Consider the following 18,470-nt stretch of genomic DNA (forward strand, 5'->3'; position numbering starts at 1 on the left):
GGCACTATAAGCTTATTTATTGATGACAAACTTAATCAAAACTTAGAGCAGACTTACATCTCAGGTCCTCACAGGGAAACTCTGAGATAAACTATAAAAGGGCAAAGAGCTAACTCATATCAGTAGTGTTTGAGTGACCTTTGGATAAAACCTAGTGGATCTCTGGTACTGGATAAAGAAGGGCCTTTGATGGGGTGGGGAGGAGAGAATATCTTCAGGTATAGCAGGTGATGGTGTTAATGCCCTCCAGCCAAAGACCATCAGGAGCACACCTGTAGTTGAACAAGTTGGATGTATTACTTATTGCAGCTGGGGAAATGCACACCATAGGGAACTGTGCGAGTCTCAGTAAAAGAGTGTTAGAAAGAACCTGTTACAGGATTTGGGCTTGGGTAGGTAGTTTAAGGGAGGGTCTAAGGAAGCAAGGCTTTGTTCTGGATTGGACGCTCTCAAGAAGCAGTGGCACGTCTATGACTGACTTTCTCAATAAATCTCATCTCTTAAGGAGGGCTGACTAAAGTGAGCTTAAAGCTGGAATTGGCTTTTTTTAAAAAACCAGCAGTTACTCACTTTAGACAAGAGAGAGATGTGTCTGGTATTTTGTGGTTGCCCGGAGATCTTGTTTCCATCTAACTTTATTTATGATAGTCTCAGAGTGACCTTGTCTGACGTCAGTGTTCTGTGAAATTGTTTATGTCCGACAGGGCAAACATGGCCATGTTCTAGCTGTGAGTGTCAGACAACTTCCTGGGTGTCAGGGGCTGCTTTTTTTTTTTCTTTCCTAATGCAAAAGAATAGAGAAAGAGCCTTTATTTCTCTTACAGAAAATTCAAAACTGTACTTCTCTTGACTGAGCATAAGGGATAAGTTAGAAAAAAATTAGTATCACAATAATATCACAAGAGATATCCTGGGAAAGGATGGTTCCCTAATGATCCCCTAGACTTGGTGTTAGTCTTGGTTATAAACCAAAATGAAGTTGGGACCATGCTCAATACTCAAGGGGCACTCACTTATTGTCTGAAACATGCCCACTCCTTAAATGTAGATTCTGGGCCATCCCTAGGAGGAATAGAAAGCAGTCATGAGAGTAGCAGTTTGCTTTTACCTAGGAGGGATAACAATATACCTTTACAGTTCATGTAAATTCATTTGCTAACTGCTATAATTGGGGCACACAGAAGGAAATGAAAGTTAAAACAGAAACTGGAAGATGCTTTTCCATTAGATAGATAAAGCTTGGATGAAAGTGTAGCAGAAACCATTTCCCCAGTGCTCAAACTTCCCTTGCTAAACTTACAATCTCTGTTGGGATAGGAGATTAAGGTAGTAAAGGTCCATGGCCTCACCCAGATTTTCAATATTTTTTTAGCACTAAACTAGATGAAGCCACTAGAGAAACACTTCTCCAAGTTAAATTAAAAACCTTCTTGTTTTATCTGCCCTCTTTTAAGAAACATTCATAACATGTTTCTTAAACATTCATAAAACCAGTATAAAATTTTGGTTTCTGAAAGATGCATTTCCCACATTTGGGCATCCTCTTCTAGTCTAGCCATCAAGTCACCTAAAAATTCATTAAATAAACATGTATTGAACACCGACTGCAATGCTACTTACTGTTACAGGGTCTGGAAATACAAGGTAAACATAATAAAGCTCCTGCCTATGTTCCAGTTAGAACATAAAAATGAACAAATAAGCATATATCAGGTATGATAAGTCCTGTGAAGTATTATAAAACTAAGGATGGGGAAGAGAGTGTTCTGGGATAGAGGAGCAGACAACGGGTAGTGGGGTCCAGGAAAGCCTCTCTGATAAGGCGACATTTGAGCAAATTCTTAAAGGAAATGATGGAGCAAACCTTGTAGATAATTCATGGCAAAGAGAGGTAAAATTATATTTGGCATATTGAGAGCAGCAAGACAGACATGAGTTTCATCCCTAGAATAGTCAATAGCTACTTTCTCAGATGTAAGCCTTGACCACAGATTTCTGACCTTAACATTATATTAGGGGCCATTAACCTAATGGACACTTGTAACTTTTGAATGTCTGTCCTCAAACTTCAAAGTCAAGCCACATTTCACAATAAATTTTGCAGCTGCTCCCCTGTGAAATTTCTCTGACTAAAAAGAAAGAGGGTCTCATCTCAGTAGTTGTTATGGCCTCTACCAAAGGGATTGAATGGAGACATGACTCTATACTTTTCTATACTAATTTCTGGGCCCCTGTCAATGACCCAATGGATCCAGTAAGTAGAATTTGGAACCAAATTCATACGGAGAAAATTGATCTGGAAACAACTGACAAAATTTGCATAGCAATGAAAGTTTTAGTCTTACATATTGATGCCCATCACGACAAATGTGTAGAGAGTAGTGGGAACCTTAGACTCAGTTATTCCTGGCTTCTCATTCTATATCCACCCTTCCCCCTTTCCCCCACCTGCCCAAGCTGAATGATGTCCATTCGACCTCAGTTCAAATTAAAAGACACTTTGGATCACAAGTCTCAATATATAACGGAAAGACTTAAAAAGGAAGGCCTTCATGTCACAGGAACTTCAGAATAAATTTTGAAATAACATTTGCAGGAAAAAAAATAATGTTACATTTGCAGGAAAAAAAAATTATGTTGCTGGTCTTTATAAGACTAGGAACTTTGACACACTCTTCCTCTGTAGGAATTTTGTTATGGAGATATGTGACCTTCCATGATTCCCAGTCCCCATACAACAGCCCCTCTGGCATCTTGATATTTGCAACCCTTGTGGGATTGTGTGTGAAGATGTATAAACCACACTGGTGTAGGTGCAATTATAGGAACTTGGATCTGTTGTGTGCCTACCCATTGGGTCTGATATTTCAGAGCTGGAGGAAGAACATCCACTCAGCCTTGGGCTAAGTCAGCTCCACTGGTTCCCAGATGGCTGAAATCTTTGGTACGAAACCAAAGTTTACGTCTGACCTGGAAATGGGAGGAGTTTAAAAATGTAAGAAGCCCCCTCCCTCGTTCATCAATGGAGGGAGAGAGTTTCAGCCTGGAAATCTCTGGAGTGGCAGTGATTTTTTCCAAGACATCGTCTGTGGTTGGAATATTACTGGCTCCTACCATATGTATTCCATACACTTATAACCCAAAAAAGAAAATATCACCCCACATTAATTTCACAAATACACCAAAGGAGAATATGAAAACTTTTATAACTCTGAATTAGGGCTGGCCACCTGTCGAGATGGCCAGCAAACTCCAGCTTATTGCTTTAAATAAATATGCAGGCAGGAACTTGACCCTGGAAATAGACCATGCTATAATTTGAACAAAGGTTATCATACATGTACTACAGAATGAAAAATGTGGATGAGTCTTCCCTAAATACTCTCAAGTTGATGACTTTGCTCTTTACTCCCACTACAACACAATTTTAATGAATACACTTGAGCATTTTAATGTTAGGAGATATAATTATAACGGTACTTATATTAGCCTGGGTCCTCCAAGAGGCAGAAGCCAGATGAGGTCAGGTGTACAAGAGGTTTATTAAGGGAAACACTTGTGAGAGAAAATGGAGAGAGATCCAGAGGGGGCTGGAAGAGCCATCAGACTGCGATGTAGTTTTAACCTTTGTGAAGGAGAGAGTGAAAGAGGGAATGGCTTGCGTTGTAGGTCTCAGAAGGTTTTGTCAAGGCCTCTGGAGAGTCCGTGAGCCAAAATCCCCCACCAAAAAAGTCCCATGTCTCCTTAGTGCCCCCACCATACTTAATCACTGGCCAGCAGAAGCTCCTGGGCCGCGTGGCTTTGGCGCCAAGGATTCTAGAGCACAGCAGCTGGGTCCGTCTGTCAGCTGCATACCCACTCCCTGCAGTTGGAGATCTGAGCCGAGCATTTTCATAGCCACAAAAACACTCCTTCTTAAAACAGCTGTAGACACCTGTTCTGGATCATCTTAGTGACTTAGGTAACCTCGCCAGTGACTCATACCAGTACAGGCACATAGGTGGATTCATCCATCTCTATTCCTAAATTAGAGTGTGGCTAATCCTTTCCAGATTCTTGAGGCCCCTTAGGGAAAGACTATATGGGACCACATTAAGTTCAACTCATAACTAAAAATAATTGAAGAAGGAGGCCAGTGACTATTAATGCTAGCCCACAGTTGGAAAGCATGTGTATAAAGTAACCCCTGCATTTGGCTTAGTGAAAAACTGGAATTACTGCAGAGATTTTCCTCTATTTGACAAAAATGGACTGATGTACCACTAGTAACAATGAAAATTCTGATTTGTGTAAGCTTACTGCATACGCTAAACAATTATTACATTATTTATGACCCAAAAAGAGCCCGTCGTTGCAGTACAAAGGGTATGGATTAGCATGCTTGGCTCGTATCTACCCTTGGAACTGGAAATGGCTTCATTTCCCCCTGAATCTCGTAGGGGAGAGGTAGATTATCTGAACAAAATTCGGATTTGGTTAGAAAGCACAAGAGAGGTGAGGTAGAAAATAGATGTTGAGGAGGTAACCTCAGTGTTTCCTACATGGCATTTCTTAAAAACCTTTCTACAAACTGGAGACTACAATCCAAGCTCCTTAGTATACCAGCCAAAGTCCCTTAAAATCTGGCCCAAATGCCTCGTAGAACTAGCACTATATATACAAGTCTTGTTAACAAGCTTCACTCACAATGAACATTTTCTCTTTCTCAAACCAAGCTTTTCACACTCACATCTTCATGCTGCAGACTATGACATAGCCTCACTTTGTAATGTCTGCCACTCTCATCTGCCCACAAAGATCATACATATTTCTCCAAAGCTAGGTTTTAGTGTTACCTCTGTAAGTTCTTCTCTGATATCTTGATTAGAAATAATTGCTTCTTCCTTTCTGTTCCCTTGCACTTAATTTGCAGCCAATTCAGCACCTACATAAATCCATCTGATACTATAGTTGTTTCGTGTCTCCTCTCTTCTCTCGACTTACTGACCACAGTATCACCGTCATCTCCCAGAGTGCCTCACAGAATATGTGCCCCGTGAGAATATGCTGACTTTCATGGACTAGTTTCTGTGTTCTCCTGGGTAGGAGGAAAGGCCTGGGGGTCCACACCTTCACATGAGCAATGATCCTTTGTCACATCCATGCTGGTCACCATCTTTCATTTCCCAGTTTTTTTAAATGGACCCTTATGCTGTGCCCTATGTTGCTTTGTTTCCATTCTTTAGCCAACCCTTGCTGCCAAATGGCAGGTACGTTAGTGATGGTGGGTCTGCTTCTTCTCTCTGACCCTGGAAAAATCACCTTTGTTTGAAATCCCTTCTTCTATTAGATCAACACTGAAATAGTCTCAGGAGTTCTTTTAGAACAATATGGTAAAGTAAATATGGTATTTTACCATAAAGACTGAGATTGATGTACGTAGAAACCGGTTAAAACCTAAGAGCACAAACTCACAAAAGAGATCTTGAGCTCAGCACTGACATGGAACTTGCTTGACCCTCCCTCAGTGTTCATTTCCCACTTTGCTTCTCAAAGGTCAGTTGTTTGCTGGTATGAGACCAAGAACTCAACTAACTTCACCTCACATTGGGTTTCCATCCTGAAGTATTCGGAAATTCTGAGCTGTTTTATCCAAACTGTCTTCCTTGTATAGGTTTCGCCATGCTCCTTCTTTCTGAAACATGACTGCATTTGGTTCTCTGCCAATCAGGTTTGCACTAATCCTCCAAAGACTTAGATATTTACAGGTTTGCACTAATCCTCCAAAGACTTAGTTATTTACTCACCAATTCAATAGACATTTCTTGAACATTCACTATATACTTATTTATTCAACCTACATTTATATATTTATTAAGATACTACATTCCAGAAATGAACCAAAATCAATGGTGGGCAAATAGGGGACAGACTCTACACTCATACCATGAGAGCCTATGTGAGAGAACAACATTAATCAGATGAATATACAAATAAATGTAAAATTACAACCTGGGTAAGAACAGAGGAGCAGAGGTATTTGGTGTAGGTTTATCAGAAGGAGGATTTAGTATAGTCTGGAGGTTAGGACAGTCTTTCCTAAGGAAGTGATGACTGAGCTAAGATATGAAAAAAGAGTCATTTTCTAGGAGAAGGAAATTGCACTTTGGTAGGCAGGAGTTTTGCACATCGAGCAACCTTAAAGAAAACCCCTGGAGGGGAGTTTGGCCAAGACGGTGGAGCAGGAAGACTCTGAGCTCACCTCCTCTCACGGCCGCACCAAAATTACACTATTTACAAGGATAGTAGAGCAAGGATTGATGAGAAAAACCAGAATCTACCAGAAAAGATCTTCTACAACTAAAGATATAAAGAAGGAACCACAACAAAAGGGGTAGGAGGGACAGACTCACGGTACAATCAAGACCCATACTCCCATGTAGGTGATCCACAAACAGGAGAATAATGAAAATTGCAGAGGTTCTCCCCAAGGAGCGAGGGGTCTGGGCCTCACACTGGGACTCCCCAGCCTTGGGGGTTCTGCACTGGGAAGACAAGCCCCAGAATGTTTGGCTTTGAAGGCTAGCAGGGCTTACTTTCGCAAGAGTCAAAGGGCTGTAAGAAGTAGAGACTTCACTCTTAAAGGGCACACACAAAATCTTACACACTCTGGGCCCCAAGGCAAAAGCAGTAATATGAAAGGAGCCAGGGTCAGACCTGCTTACTGATCTTGGAGAGCCTCCAAAAGAGGCAGGAGGCAACTGGGACTCATTCTGGGGACACAGATGCTGGCAGCAGCCATTTTGGGGTGCTCATCCCACCATGAAGCACTGGGGTTGGCAAGTGCGATTTGGGGACCTGTCCCCTAGCTTATTAGAACTGGGACCTGACCCCACCGACCAGCCAGCCAGGCCCAGTCCTGAGACACCCCAGACCAAGTAGCTAGCTGGGTAGAAACACAGCCCCAGCAGACAGCAGGCCAGCTACCATAGGACCCCTTGAACTCCCGGTCACCCCAGGACACGCCACTGCCCACAGAGGGGCCAGAACCCAGCCCCACCTGCCAGTAGGCCAGCACTAGCCCTGGTACCACCAAGGCCCTGCAGCCCCACACAACGGAGTATTACTCAGCCATAGAAAAGAATAAAATCTTGTCACTTTTGACAACTTGGATGGACCTAGAGGGTATTATGCTAACTGAAATAAATCAGACAAGAAAGACAAATACTGTATGATTTCACTTACATGTGGAATCTAAAAAACAAAACAAATGAACAAACAAAACTAAACAGAAACAGAGTCATAGACACGGAGAACGAACAGGCGGTTGTCAGAGGGGGGTGGGGGTGCAGAAGAGGTGAGGGAGATTAAAAGGTACAAACTTTTAGTTACAAACTAAATCAGTCACAGGTATGAAACGTACAGTGTGAGGAATATAGTCAATAATTAGGTAATATCTTTGTACAGTGGTAGAAAACAACTAGACTCATCAAGGGGATCATTTTTAAACGTATAGAAATATCAACTCACTATGTTATGTAACAGGAAACTAATACAGTGTTGTAGCTCAATGATACTTCAAAAACAAACTAACTCCTAGAAAAAGAGATTATATTTGTGGTTACCAGAGGCTGGGTGTGGGAGGAGGGCGAACTGGAGGAAGGCAGTCAAAAGGTACAAACTTCCAGTTATAAGACAAATAAGTTCTAGAGATGTAAGGTACAACATGATAAAGATAATTTACATGCTGTACCTGATATACAAAAGCTGTTCAGAGAGTAAATCCTAACTCTTCTCATCACAAAGAAAAAAAATTTTTTTCTATTTCTTTAACCTTGCATCTATATGAGACGATGGATGTTCACTAAACTTACTGTGGTCATCATTTCCTTATGTATGTCAGTCAGATCACTATGCTGTACACCCTAAACTTATATAGTGCTGTATGTCAATTATATCTCAATAAAAGAAAAACAAAAAAGAAAAAGAAAACTTATATTTAAAAAAAGAAGGACTTCCCTGGTAGCTCAGTGGTTAAGAATCCGCCCGCCAATGCAGGGGACACGGGTTCGAGCCCTGGTCCAGGAAGATCCCACATGCCACGGAGCAACTAAGCCCGTGAGCCACAACTACTGCGCCTATGCTGTAGACCCTGAGAGCCGCAACTACTGAGCCCGCGTGCCTAGAGCCCATGCTCCACAACAAGAGAAGCCACCGCAATGAGAAGCCCGCGCACCGCAATGAAGAGTAGCCCCTGCTCGTCACAACTAGAGAAAGCCCGCACACAGCAACAAAGACCCACAGCCAAAAATAAATAAATAAAATAAATAAATTTATTTAAAAAAAAAAAGAACTACAGTAGATGAAAAGGAAAAGTATTCTCCATTCCCATACACCCTGGAATCACTTATCAGAGGTAACCATGGTTATCAAGTTCTTCACACACACACACACACAGAAGCTGTGTGTCTATATAAAATCTTTTTCTATATTAAAGAAGATAATATTACACACAGAGGTAACCATGGTTATCAAGTTCTTCACACACACACACACACACACACACAGAAGCTGTGTATCTATATAAAATCTTTTTCTATATTAAACAAGATAATATTACACACACTAATCAACACATTTTAAACATTAAACTTTTAAACATTTCCATACTAGTACCTGCAGAGTTACTTCATTCCTTTTAACAGTTGGAAAGTGTTCCACTGTATGATGTAGCTTAATTTAACCACTAACTTACTGTTAGAATTTACTGATTAGGTAATTTTGAGTTGTCTTTGGCTTAAAGAACAGAAATTTACTTTCTCATGTTCTGGAGACTGGAAGTTCAAAATCAAGGTGCCAGCAGGGGTCAGTTTCCCTGAGGCCTCTCTCGGTGGCTTAGGGATGTCTCCTTCTCACTGTGTCCTCATATGGTTTGCCCTCTCTGTGAGGGCATCCCTAGTGTCTCTTCCTCTTCTCACGGGGACACCAGTCATATTAGATTAGGGCCCTGCCTCACTAGCCTCATTTTAACTCAATCACAATTCAGCCCATAACAAAAAGCATTTCATAACATATTAAAATAAGTATCAGCACTTCATTCCTGGTTGTGCCCACTCTCAAAGAAAAAAAAAAAAAAACTGCTTTAAAATCCTGAAAGTATATTTTCGTAAAGATCCAGAGAGAAATAGAGTAATAATTAGCATTATGTTAGTTTAACACCAAAGAGTGAAAATGAAGAGTCGGTCAGCACTACCCAGTGTACACTTAAGGCAAGGAGGCAGGGGTGGAGCCTGGACTTGGGAAGGAAATGAAGTGGAAGAAGCAGAAGCTGGATTGCGAGGTTTGAACTTCATTCTTGGCAAAGGGGAGGGTGAGCTGCAGGGAAGAAATGACATGTTCTATACAGAGAGGCAAGAAACGGAGTTTACCAAAGTATATTTTTATCCAGGAAGAAGTCAAAAAAGAGATTTAAAAAATGAAAATACATAAAAGGGAACTCGACAGGAAGATCCTGGATGAGGTGTTACCTATTTTACAAAGAGAATCGGCTCGAGATCTGGTGAAGGCAATGGCCTTGATAAGCCCCAAGACAGAAGAGAATATGAGTGAAGTGTCCACAACATGTTAAAATTCAGTGAGGATGTGAGATTAACTGCTACTTTTAAATAATGCTTATAAAGAGACAGTCATGAACCTTTAAGAAAAATAGATACATCCGGTAACTTTATGAACAGTGCGATGATTTACATGTATAACCAGTGTTAGCCCCAAACGGGGGTGGGGGGATTATAAAATAGGGATCTAAAGCCCCCTTCTCCATAATCACCTTCAAGTACGCACGCGTGTCCCCACCCCTACCTGTCACTCTCTCCCCCTAACAAAACAAAAACTCCATAAAAGTTAAAACAGCGCATCTGCTGCACAAAGCTGTGCAAAATCAGATTCGCGGCAAATTTAGAACTCTTTAACCTTGATTTTGACCTTCCCACCAGTTTTAGGTAGAAATCCAAGCAGCAGCCACTCTATAGCTTTAGCTGGAATGGACGTGTCTGGTGCTGTAACGGGCACATTTCCTCCCCAGCAAGCACATCACTGGGCGGCATTTCTGCCTACACTCTCAGACTCAGTTCTCTTGGTGGAGCTCCGTGGACCGCCGAGAATCCCGCCCGGCACGGGGTGCAAGGCCGGGCGCTGACCACCAGAGGGCAGCCCCTCAACTCAGGAGCCGCCCTGAGGCGGCGACACGGCAGCCTCGGTTCTCCGGCGCCGCACCCCAGGACCAGAGGGGAGGGTGCCCGGTTCCACGCGGGGCCAAAGCAGAGCCTCGGCCGGGGGTTACGTTGTGTTGGGGGATTCTTCGCCCCGAGTCTGACTTATTGGAGACTTGGCGTGTGCTTTCCTCACCAACTGTGACAGCAACTTTGCGGAGCTCCCTCTCGCTCCGAAACGACCCTCGGAGAATCCTGGGGAGCCGGTTTCGGCCAGGACACCCGCCGGCCAAGCGGCCCCGCCCCCCGGGGGGGCGGGCTGCGCACCCCGCAGGAGCCCGGCCCCGCCCCAGGTGCGGCGGGCGGGGAGGAGCCTCCCGGGCACCGCCCCCTCGCCCTGCCCCGCCCTGCCCCGCCCCGCCCCGCCCCGCCCCGCCCCGCCCCGCCTGCCGCGCCGGGACCGCCCGCCGAGCCTCGGCTCCGGCCTCCTCGCTCCGGTCTGCACCGCGCACCCCGGCCGCCCCAGCGTGAGTTCGCCGATCCGAGCGCGTCCGTAGGGTGGGCCGGGGGCCGAGCACCTGGGGGGGACACGGGTGCGCCCCAAGGTGCCAGTTGCAGACCCGAGAAGGTTCCCAGCAATCGGGGTGTCTCTGTCTTCTTAGGTTCACGTTCTTGTTTCGTTTCGCCCTTCTTTCCCTATTTGCTGTTTGTCTCAAAACACTTTTCTCTCGCCTCTTTGAATTTGTGAGTCAAGAATTTGACAAAAGATGTGTGATTGTGTGTGGGTGTGATTCGGGGTGCGTGCACGTAGTTATGGAGAGTTGTGGTCCAAGTTCTGAGAACATATTTATTACTCATCTCCTGGGTTTTTTGGTGCTTTTCCTGTAAAACTAGGGAGGCCCAGATTCGTGAAAGACCTCCCTTGTCTTGTCAGAGGTGGTTGGCTTGACCTCAGCCTTCCTGATCTCTCGCTGCCTTTTCCCACCCCAAAGCCGCAAGCTGAGATCACTCACCCACGTGCTCCATACTCCAGTTGGGAACTGGTGCTTTTTTGTGAATTCACTTTCCTGGGGGCAATATAAAGAGGTGGTAGATGGGAACGGCAGTTTAAAACCAAAAAAAAAAAAGGAGCTGGAATTTTACGAGGAATACAGGGCATGCTCAGGGAGCCAAGCGTACCAGAGATTTGGTGGAGAAAGTGAAGGGAGAAAGTCTAAAAAACTGTGGAAAGCCCGTACCCTGGAGGCTTAAAATTCAGGGTGAGCCACTCAGTTTTTACCTGGGGGAGTGGATGAACCTGAGGGTTCTGATTAGGAAGACATGGGAGTAGGATGGCTTGAGGGAGATTGTAGGTGGGAATGTATCCTGGGGACAGAAACCAGGTTGGTTTCATCTAGATATGAATGTAAACTGAAGGGACTGATATTTGAGAGAGACGTGAGAGAAGATGAACAAAATGAGGTGGCTGACGGTGTGTGGAAGCAGGAGGGAAGGGTTTGGTCTCTGTCAGTTTAGATTGTTCCCCAAAGCAAAGCCTGATAGAAGGACCTGAGTGCAGGTAGTTTATTTGGGAAGTGAGCCCAGTACTGCACAGTGAGGACATGGGGAGGAAGAGACCAGGAAGGAGGGGAAGCCAGCAAGGAAGGGCCTGTCGCCGAGCTGTTTACCACTGTGGGCAGCTGGAACCCAATTCCTTGGGTGACCTTGTGAGGGGCTCCAGAATGCACCTAGGACAGCCCTGTGGCATTTATCCGTGACGCCCTCCCCCGGGTGAAGCTTACCCTGTATCAGCTCACCGCCACTTCAGGGCACCTGCCAGGTGAGAAAGGTTTCCCAGTGCCCAGGAAAGTCCTCCAGGGCAGTTGCTGGAGTCAGAGGCGGTCCGGGGCACCCAGAGCACCTACTACGTGCCTCTTGTCACTTAGGAAGCTAGAAAAGACAGCAGAGGGACAGACACTAGTGTTTTCTCAGTGCTCATTGTATACCTGACACTGGACAAGGCATTTTTATTTGCATTCTCTTCATCTTCAAAAACAATCCTCCAAGGGCTGTACTATTCTCTTTATGTAAATGGAGAGACTGAAGTGTAAGTAATTTATCCAAGAGGAGCTGCTCTGAAGGGAATAATTAACTCAGTTCTAGGCACACACCAAATTTTAATTAAAAGACCTGGTAAACCTCAGGATGCTCCCCAAGTAGAGGCGGGGAGCTCCCTAGTTAGGGCAGATATGATAAATTGGGAGGCGTTTCCAATTCATTTGGTCAAAGCTACCAGAACAAATCTAGTTTCTGAAAGGTCAGCTGACCTTTTCTTACAGAGAAGTAAAATACTAAGTCAACTCAGGTCAACTCTCACCTTGACCTACCTGGTCGGGGTGGGGGTGGGGGGTGGGGAATCCAGCCCCGCCCTCACTCCATTCAGGTCCTGCTCCTCCCTGTCTGTTCCTCCAGCCACCCTGGGGCTTCTCACTGCTCACGTGCTCTCCTGCTGCATTTCAGGCCTCAACTTAAATGTCAGGTTTCAGCTTCAAGGTCACTTTTTCCTGTAGGCCTTTCCTGTCACCCAATCTAAAGTAATTTTCCGGTTGCTCGATATCACATCACTATGTTTTATTTTCATCTAACACTTATTAATTGCTGCATTTTATCTGTTTATCTACCTATCTAATTATTGTCCTTCCCCTTCTCAAATATTAGATTCGTGAAAGCAGGGACCTTGTCTGTTGTGTTCCTTGCTGCACCCCCAGGCCATGGCACACGGTGGGGAACCTGACAAGTGGTTTTCATCTGAATGCATTTAGTTGTTTTTGTTTTCACTCATTCCTTCATTTGTTCTGACCAAGCTCAGTCTTTGCTTTCTTCTCCTGCAGCTGCCTGAAGCATGGCGACAACTCCTGCTGCTGCCTTTGAGGCCCTCATGGATGGAGTGACAAGCTGGGATGTCCCTAAAGGCCCCATCCCCAGTGAACTCCTTCTCACTGGAGAGGCTGCCTTCCCAGTGATGGTGAATGACCAGGGCCAGGTCCTCATTGCTGCGTCCTCCTATGGCCGAGGCCGCCTGGTGGTTGCGTCCCATGAGGGCTACCTGCTGGATGCCGGCTTGGCCCCATTTCTTCTCAATGCAGTGGGCTGGCTCTGTCCCTCTCCTGGGGCTCCCGTTGGAGTGCACCCATCCCTGGCATCACTAGCAAACATCCTGCAGGGCTCTGGGGTTGAGGCACAGATTCAGCCAGAACCGAGAGAACCCTTGGGGGTTTATTGCATCAATGCCTACAATGACACCATGACTGCAGAGCTGATCCAGTTTGTGAAACGTGGAGGGGGCCTGCTCATGGGGGGCCAAGCCTGGTATTGGGCCAGTCAGCATGGTCATGACAAGGTGCTGTCCAAGTTCCCAGGGAACCAGGTGACCAGTGTGGCTGGGGTGTACTTCACTGATACCTGTGGGGACAGAAGCCGGTTCAAGGTCTCTAAGAAGGTGCCCAAGATCCCTCTCCAGGTCAGGTGAGTGGTGTTTCCCTATGGGGAGTCTGATGCATGTTCACAATAGATTTGATCCCCCTCTTCGGTGAGCTTCCACTTTAATACACGTGATTTTCCACTGCTTTTCAGAACCACTACAAATAGAAAATAGGACAATTAAAATGCACTGAAGCCCAAGAGCAGCTGGGTTCTCACTGCCACTCCCACCTGTGGCCAAAGCGACAGTCGATCTATTAGAAAAACTTGTCTTATTCATCAATCTGTCTAGTGCCTGAGACTTGGAGAGTGTGTGTCAGTATCTCTTAAAGGAACGGAAAAGCATTTGTTTGTGTGAGGCACATACCATGTGCCAGGCCCCATGCAGAAAACCCTTGCTGTCTTGACACTTATATTCCAGTCGAAAATTAGGCAACTAAGGAAACAAATAGATACATACTCTAGCAGGTATTGATAAGAGCTACAAGGAAAGTAAAGCAGGATAAGTGATAGAGTGACCGCGAGGGGAGTGGAGAATATTTTATCTAGGGTCATCAGGGAAGGCTTATCAATCAGGCCTGGTCAGGAGTAACTGGTGTTTCAAACAGAAGGGATTTAATATGGGGCACTGACTAAGCAGGCGACACGAGCTGCAAACTGCACAGGAGACAGCGAGGTAACAGGAGATGAGCAGCAGCAGGGCTGGCAGAGGGCGGCGGTGGTCCAGCAGCCCAGGGGCTGCAGCCACCTGGTGGAGGCTGGGGCCACGTTAGGCCTGTCCAGCACGAGCTGGAACCCCAGATGGGGGCTGTCTGATGGGACCTGGAGCCTAAGAGAAGACACAGTGATGGCCAGAGACACAGCCTGAGAGAGACACATACCTCAGCTCCTTCCTCCTTCCTGCCTTCAGGCTTGGCTGATGGACTGAATGTGGAGTGAGGGGGGAAAAGAGGAGTCAAGCGTTTTGGTGGTCGAATGCCTTAGAGATGAGTGTTGCCATGTAAGGAGCTGTGAAAGTCTATGAGAAGACAGATTAGAGGAGGTCAGGAGTTTAGTTTTGGATATTTGGGGTTTTAGATAACTTGTTATCAGTGACTCACTGTGCTTGGCCACATGTGACAGAAGCCTTGTTATAGTGGATTGACCACGTAGGAGTTTATTTTTCTCATGTAACAAAGTCTGGGCAAGATAATCATGCCTGGGGCATTGAGTCCCTGCTTCATGATGACCCAGGTTCGTTCATGCATATCCGTTCTCTCCCTCTCTCTCTCCCTTGCTCTCTCCCCACCCCCGTGGCTCCCACCCCTCCCATCATGATGTTTCACTTTTATCTTTATGGTTACAAGATTGGTACTACTGCTTCAGGCACTATAATTACACCTCCGCAAGAATAAGCTAGAATGAATACACCTGCTGAATATGTCCCTTCTAATGCAGAAAATAATATATTTTCTGGAAGCCCTGACCATTAGGCTTCTATTATATTTCAGTGGCCAAAATTAGCTCACCTGGCCAACTCTAGCTGCCAGAGGGTCTGAAGGGTCAAATATTTTTAAATGGGCCCTGGCATCTCTGAAGAAATCAAGACTCTGCTACAAGGAAGGGCGTACACATATTTAGTAAGCATTTAGCAGTGTCCTCAGCCCCAAGTCCTGGCTCGCTTGGTCTTCCTTCCCTCTGAGAGGGTTGGGAGGTGATGAGTTACTCAGAGAGGCAGGGTGGATCTGATTCACTCCAACTTCTCTTTAATTCTAAGGGACAAACAAGGTTAAATCACATCAACCTAACTGCTCTTAATTGTTCCAAAGGACTCCTGTCCATCAAACTAAACCTGTTTTTCTTCATCCACGCCTACATTTTTCATCTCTGCCACTGAATCTGAAGTATATTTTATGTTTGTTTTAACTTTTAATTATGGAAAAGTTCAGAGATATGCAAAAGTAGAGAGAACAGTACAAAGAGCCCCATGCAGCCATTACCCAAGCTCAGTAACAGCCAACTCATAGTCAATCTAGTTTTATCTATAGCCACACCCTCGCTTCAACCCAGATTATTTTGAAGCAAGTCACAGACATCATATCATTCCATCTGTTTTTTAATATGTATCCCTAAAGATGTAAATCATTTTGAAAACAGAACCACAAGGCACCACCATTATCATACCCAAAAGAAGTAATACTTTCTTAATGTCATTATTCGTTTCCATAATTGTCTTATTTTTATACTGTTTGTTGGAATTGGTCTTTTATTAAAACCCAAATATTTTGATTGCTTGATATGAATTTTATGTCTCATATAATGTTGAGTTTCTTTTCCAATTCTTTTTATCTCTTGCTGCTTTTTTGTTGAAGAAACTAGGTACTTTGTCCTGAACAGTTTCCCCACAGTACAGAATGTGTTTCCTTCAAAACAATCTGAGTTTTGCTGATTGAATCCCTGTGGTGTCATTGAATGTATCCCTCTGTTCTCTATATTTCTTGTAAATTGGAAGTTAGATCTGGATTCTACAGCAGGGATTGGCAAACTATGGCCTGTGGGCCAGCCCCCTGTTTACGTAAATAAAGTTTTATTGGAACACAGCAGTGTCCATTTGTGTACATATTGTCTGTGGCTGTTTTTGAGTTACAGTGGCAGAGTTGAGTTGTGTCAGTGGAAAACATGTGGCCCACAAGCCTAAAATATTTATTATTGGGCTGCTAAGAAAAAGTTTCCCACCTCCTGGTTGAGAGGCTTGATCAGATTCATGTTCGAATTTTATGTAAGTCAGTGCGTGACTGCACTGGCCAATGGCTTGATCCTTGTAGAACCGGGATGGCAGGCAACATTTTTTCCTTACAGTTTGTCTTATAAAATATCAGATATTTGGAAATTCAGTTAATCGAAAAAATTACACTGGTAGCTCCGGCAAAGCTGAATGTAAGACTTGGTTTTCAAATTTCTCTTCCTATTCTGGATCTTCCTTCAGCTCCTGAAAAGCCAATTTATTTTCCTTATTCAGTTTCAGCTCAAACACCCTCCTCAGGGGAGTCTTCCTCAATGACTCTCTTGAAACTAAGACTAAACTTCCAGTTTCACTTTTCTCCATCTCTTGCCTAAACATCAGTGATCACAATCTGTAAATACCCAACATGTGTACTTGCTGGTACCTGTCTAGCCAACTAAAGTCTAAAGTTCCACGGATGCACTGATCTTGCCTGTCATGTGCGCTGCGTTATTCTCAGTGCCTGATGTGTGAAACATGGTAGAGAGTAACAGGTATTTGTAGACTGTGTAAATTAATGAATAAATATATGAACGAATACACATCCTAAACCACGAGAAGGGAAAGGGTGGCCTGGGTACCAGGGTTGAGCCTACAGACAGCTTCATGTTATAGAATGTGCTGTGTCTCAGAGGCTTCCAGCCTCAACCCAAAACTGAGCTGGAGTTGACTGACCCCATCAACTCTAAAGTCTTAAAAGGCCTGTATGGTGCCCAGGCCCTCAGCTCAGATTCCTGCCGCCTTCACGCATGTCTCCTTTGAGGTTTTCAGTGAACTTTCCTGCCAACAAATCTTGGTCAATGGCTCCTGGGCTGACCAAACAGGTTTGCTGACTTTCGACTGCTGCAGGAGGCTCTGGAGCTCCTTAAGGGAATTGCCCTGTCTGCCCAGGAGAGGAGAAGTCTCATAAAACCAACAAAAGATCCTCTCAAGGGTCCTATCCCCAAGGGCAAAAGCTGCCTGCACACCTAGGTTTACACACCTGAGGAGGTCCTGCCTGTACTTTAACATGCAAAGCCAGACCCAAAGGCATTTACTGCTTTTACACCAAGACACAAGAGAGTCTGGGGAAAAATTAATCTCAGATCAGCAGCTCATTACTCTTACACATGGCATAACCTACAAGGTCTAGAGTGTATTAGGAGCTGCTCATATAAAAGTAAATACAAACTAGTAGCTTAGGTTTATGCCTCTCTTAAAGATTATGTGTTATCTCTCTTGATCATCACCACATTCCCATAGAGTGCAAGGTCTTTGTCTGAGGACTCTCAACTTGTAAGTAGCACTGTTCTGTTTTCATATTCAAGATCCATAAATGTAGAGAGTTTCCAGGTAAAGGTAGTGTGAACTGAGCCTAGATCCCAGAATTGCCCTCTCCACCCAATCTGACCAAGTGTATGGAGAATAGTAAGCAGACAGCTGCATGTGGAGGTTTTGACGCTGATCCCACACGCTGCTAAAGCACAGTCGGTGGGAGTGCCAGGTGACTGATGTGTGGCACAGTGTGCAGCATCTCCTGAGACCGTACCTACCCACGATGCACAACCACAAGGAAAAAGCTGAAACAAATCCAAGAAGTATCACTGATGCCTTCTCATGTTGTAGAAGAATGAACAAATTGGGTGAGTAGACACTTAAGGGAAAAAACCCTCAAATGTAAAAGCAGCAAAGCTCCTTCAGAATTTGGTGGAGGCAGAAAGGGATGCTGGAGTTTGCCATCTTCCAAAGACAATGGTGGGTTGAACACCTCCAGTGCATTCCATGCCTGGTTGGGTGGAGTAGGCCTTGCTTTAGGTCCCTGAAGAGTGGAGGGACAAGCCCCCAGTAAGGACAGCAATAAGCCCCAGCTGATCTCTGCCCTTCAGTTAGAGATACAGACGTTAAGCAATAAGAAAGTGGAAGGAAGCATTATACAGACCCCAATATAATTTGAGAAGGTGGTGGATGTGGTACGTGTCTACAAACAAACTGGTCTGGGGTAACTTAGAAAGAATATCAAGAGGAACTCACCCACACGATATCAGAACATGCAAAAGATCTGCTCATGCCCATAGTGAAAAAAA

The 18,470-nt window shown here is 44.7% G+C and overlaps 1 protein-coding gene across 3 annotated transcripts in view; it reads left to right on the plus strand.

Annotated features, from left to right (window-relative positions):
- Positions 1-10,603: 10,603 nt before the first annotated feature.
- Positions 10,604-18,470, plus strand: part of TCAF2 (TRPM8 channel associated factor 2) — a 29,215-nt gene continuing 21,348 nt past the window's right edge. Inside the window, exons 1-2 of one of the 3 annotated variants that reach the window (XM_036864376.1) lie at positions 10,604-10,714; positions 13,058-13,691. In XM_036864376.1, coding sequence (XP_036720271.1) covers positions 13,069-13,691 — 623 coding nt within the window. In that variant the 5' untranslated portion in view covers positions 10,604-10,714; positions 13,058-13,068. Of the gene's footprint in view, positions 10,715-10,768; positions 10,793-12,899; positions 12,948-13,057; positions 13,692-18,470 lie in introns of those variants that run through there. The other 2 variants (XM_036864377.1, XM_036864378.1) reach the window with 2 other exon arrangements.

The sequence above is a fragment of the Balaenoptera musculus genome, chromosome 9, assembly GCF_009873245.2.
Source record: "Balaenoptera musculus isolate JJ_BM4_2016_0621 chromosome 9, mBalMus1.pri.v3, whole genome shotgun sequence".
Lineage (NCBI taxonomy): Eukaryota > Metazoa > Chordata > Mammalia > Artiodactyla > Balaenopteridae > Balaenoptera > Balaenoptera musculus.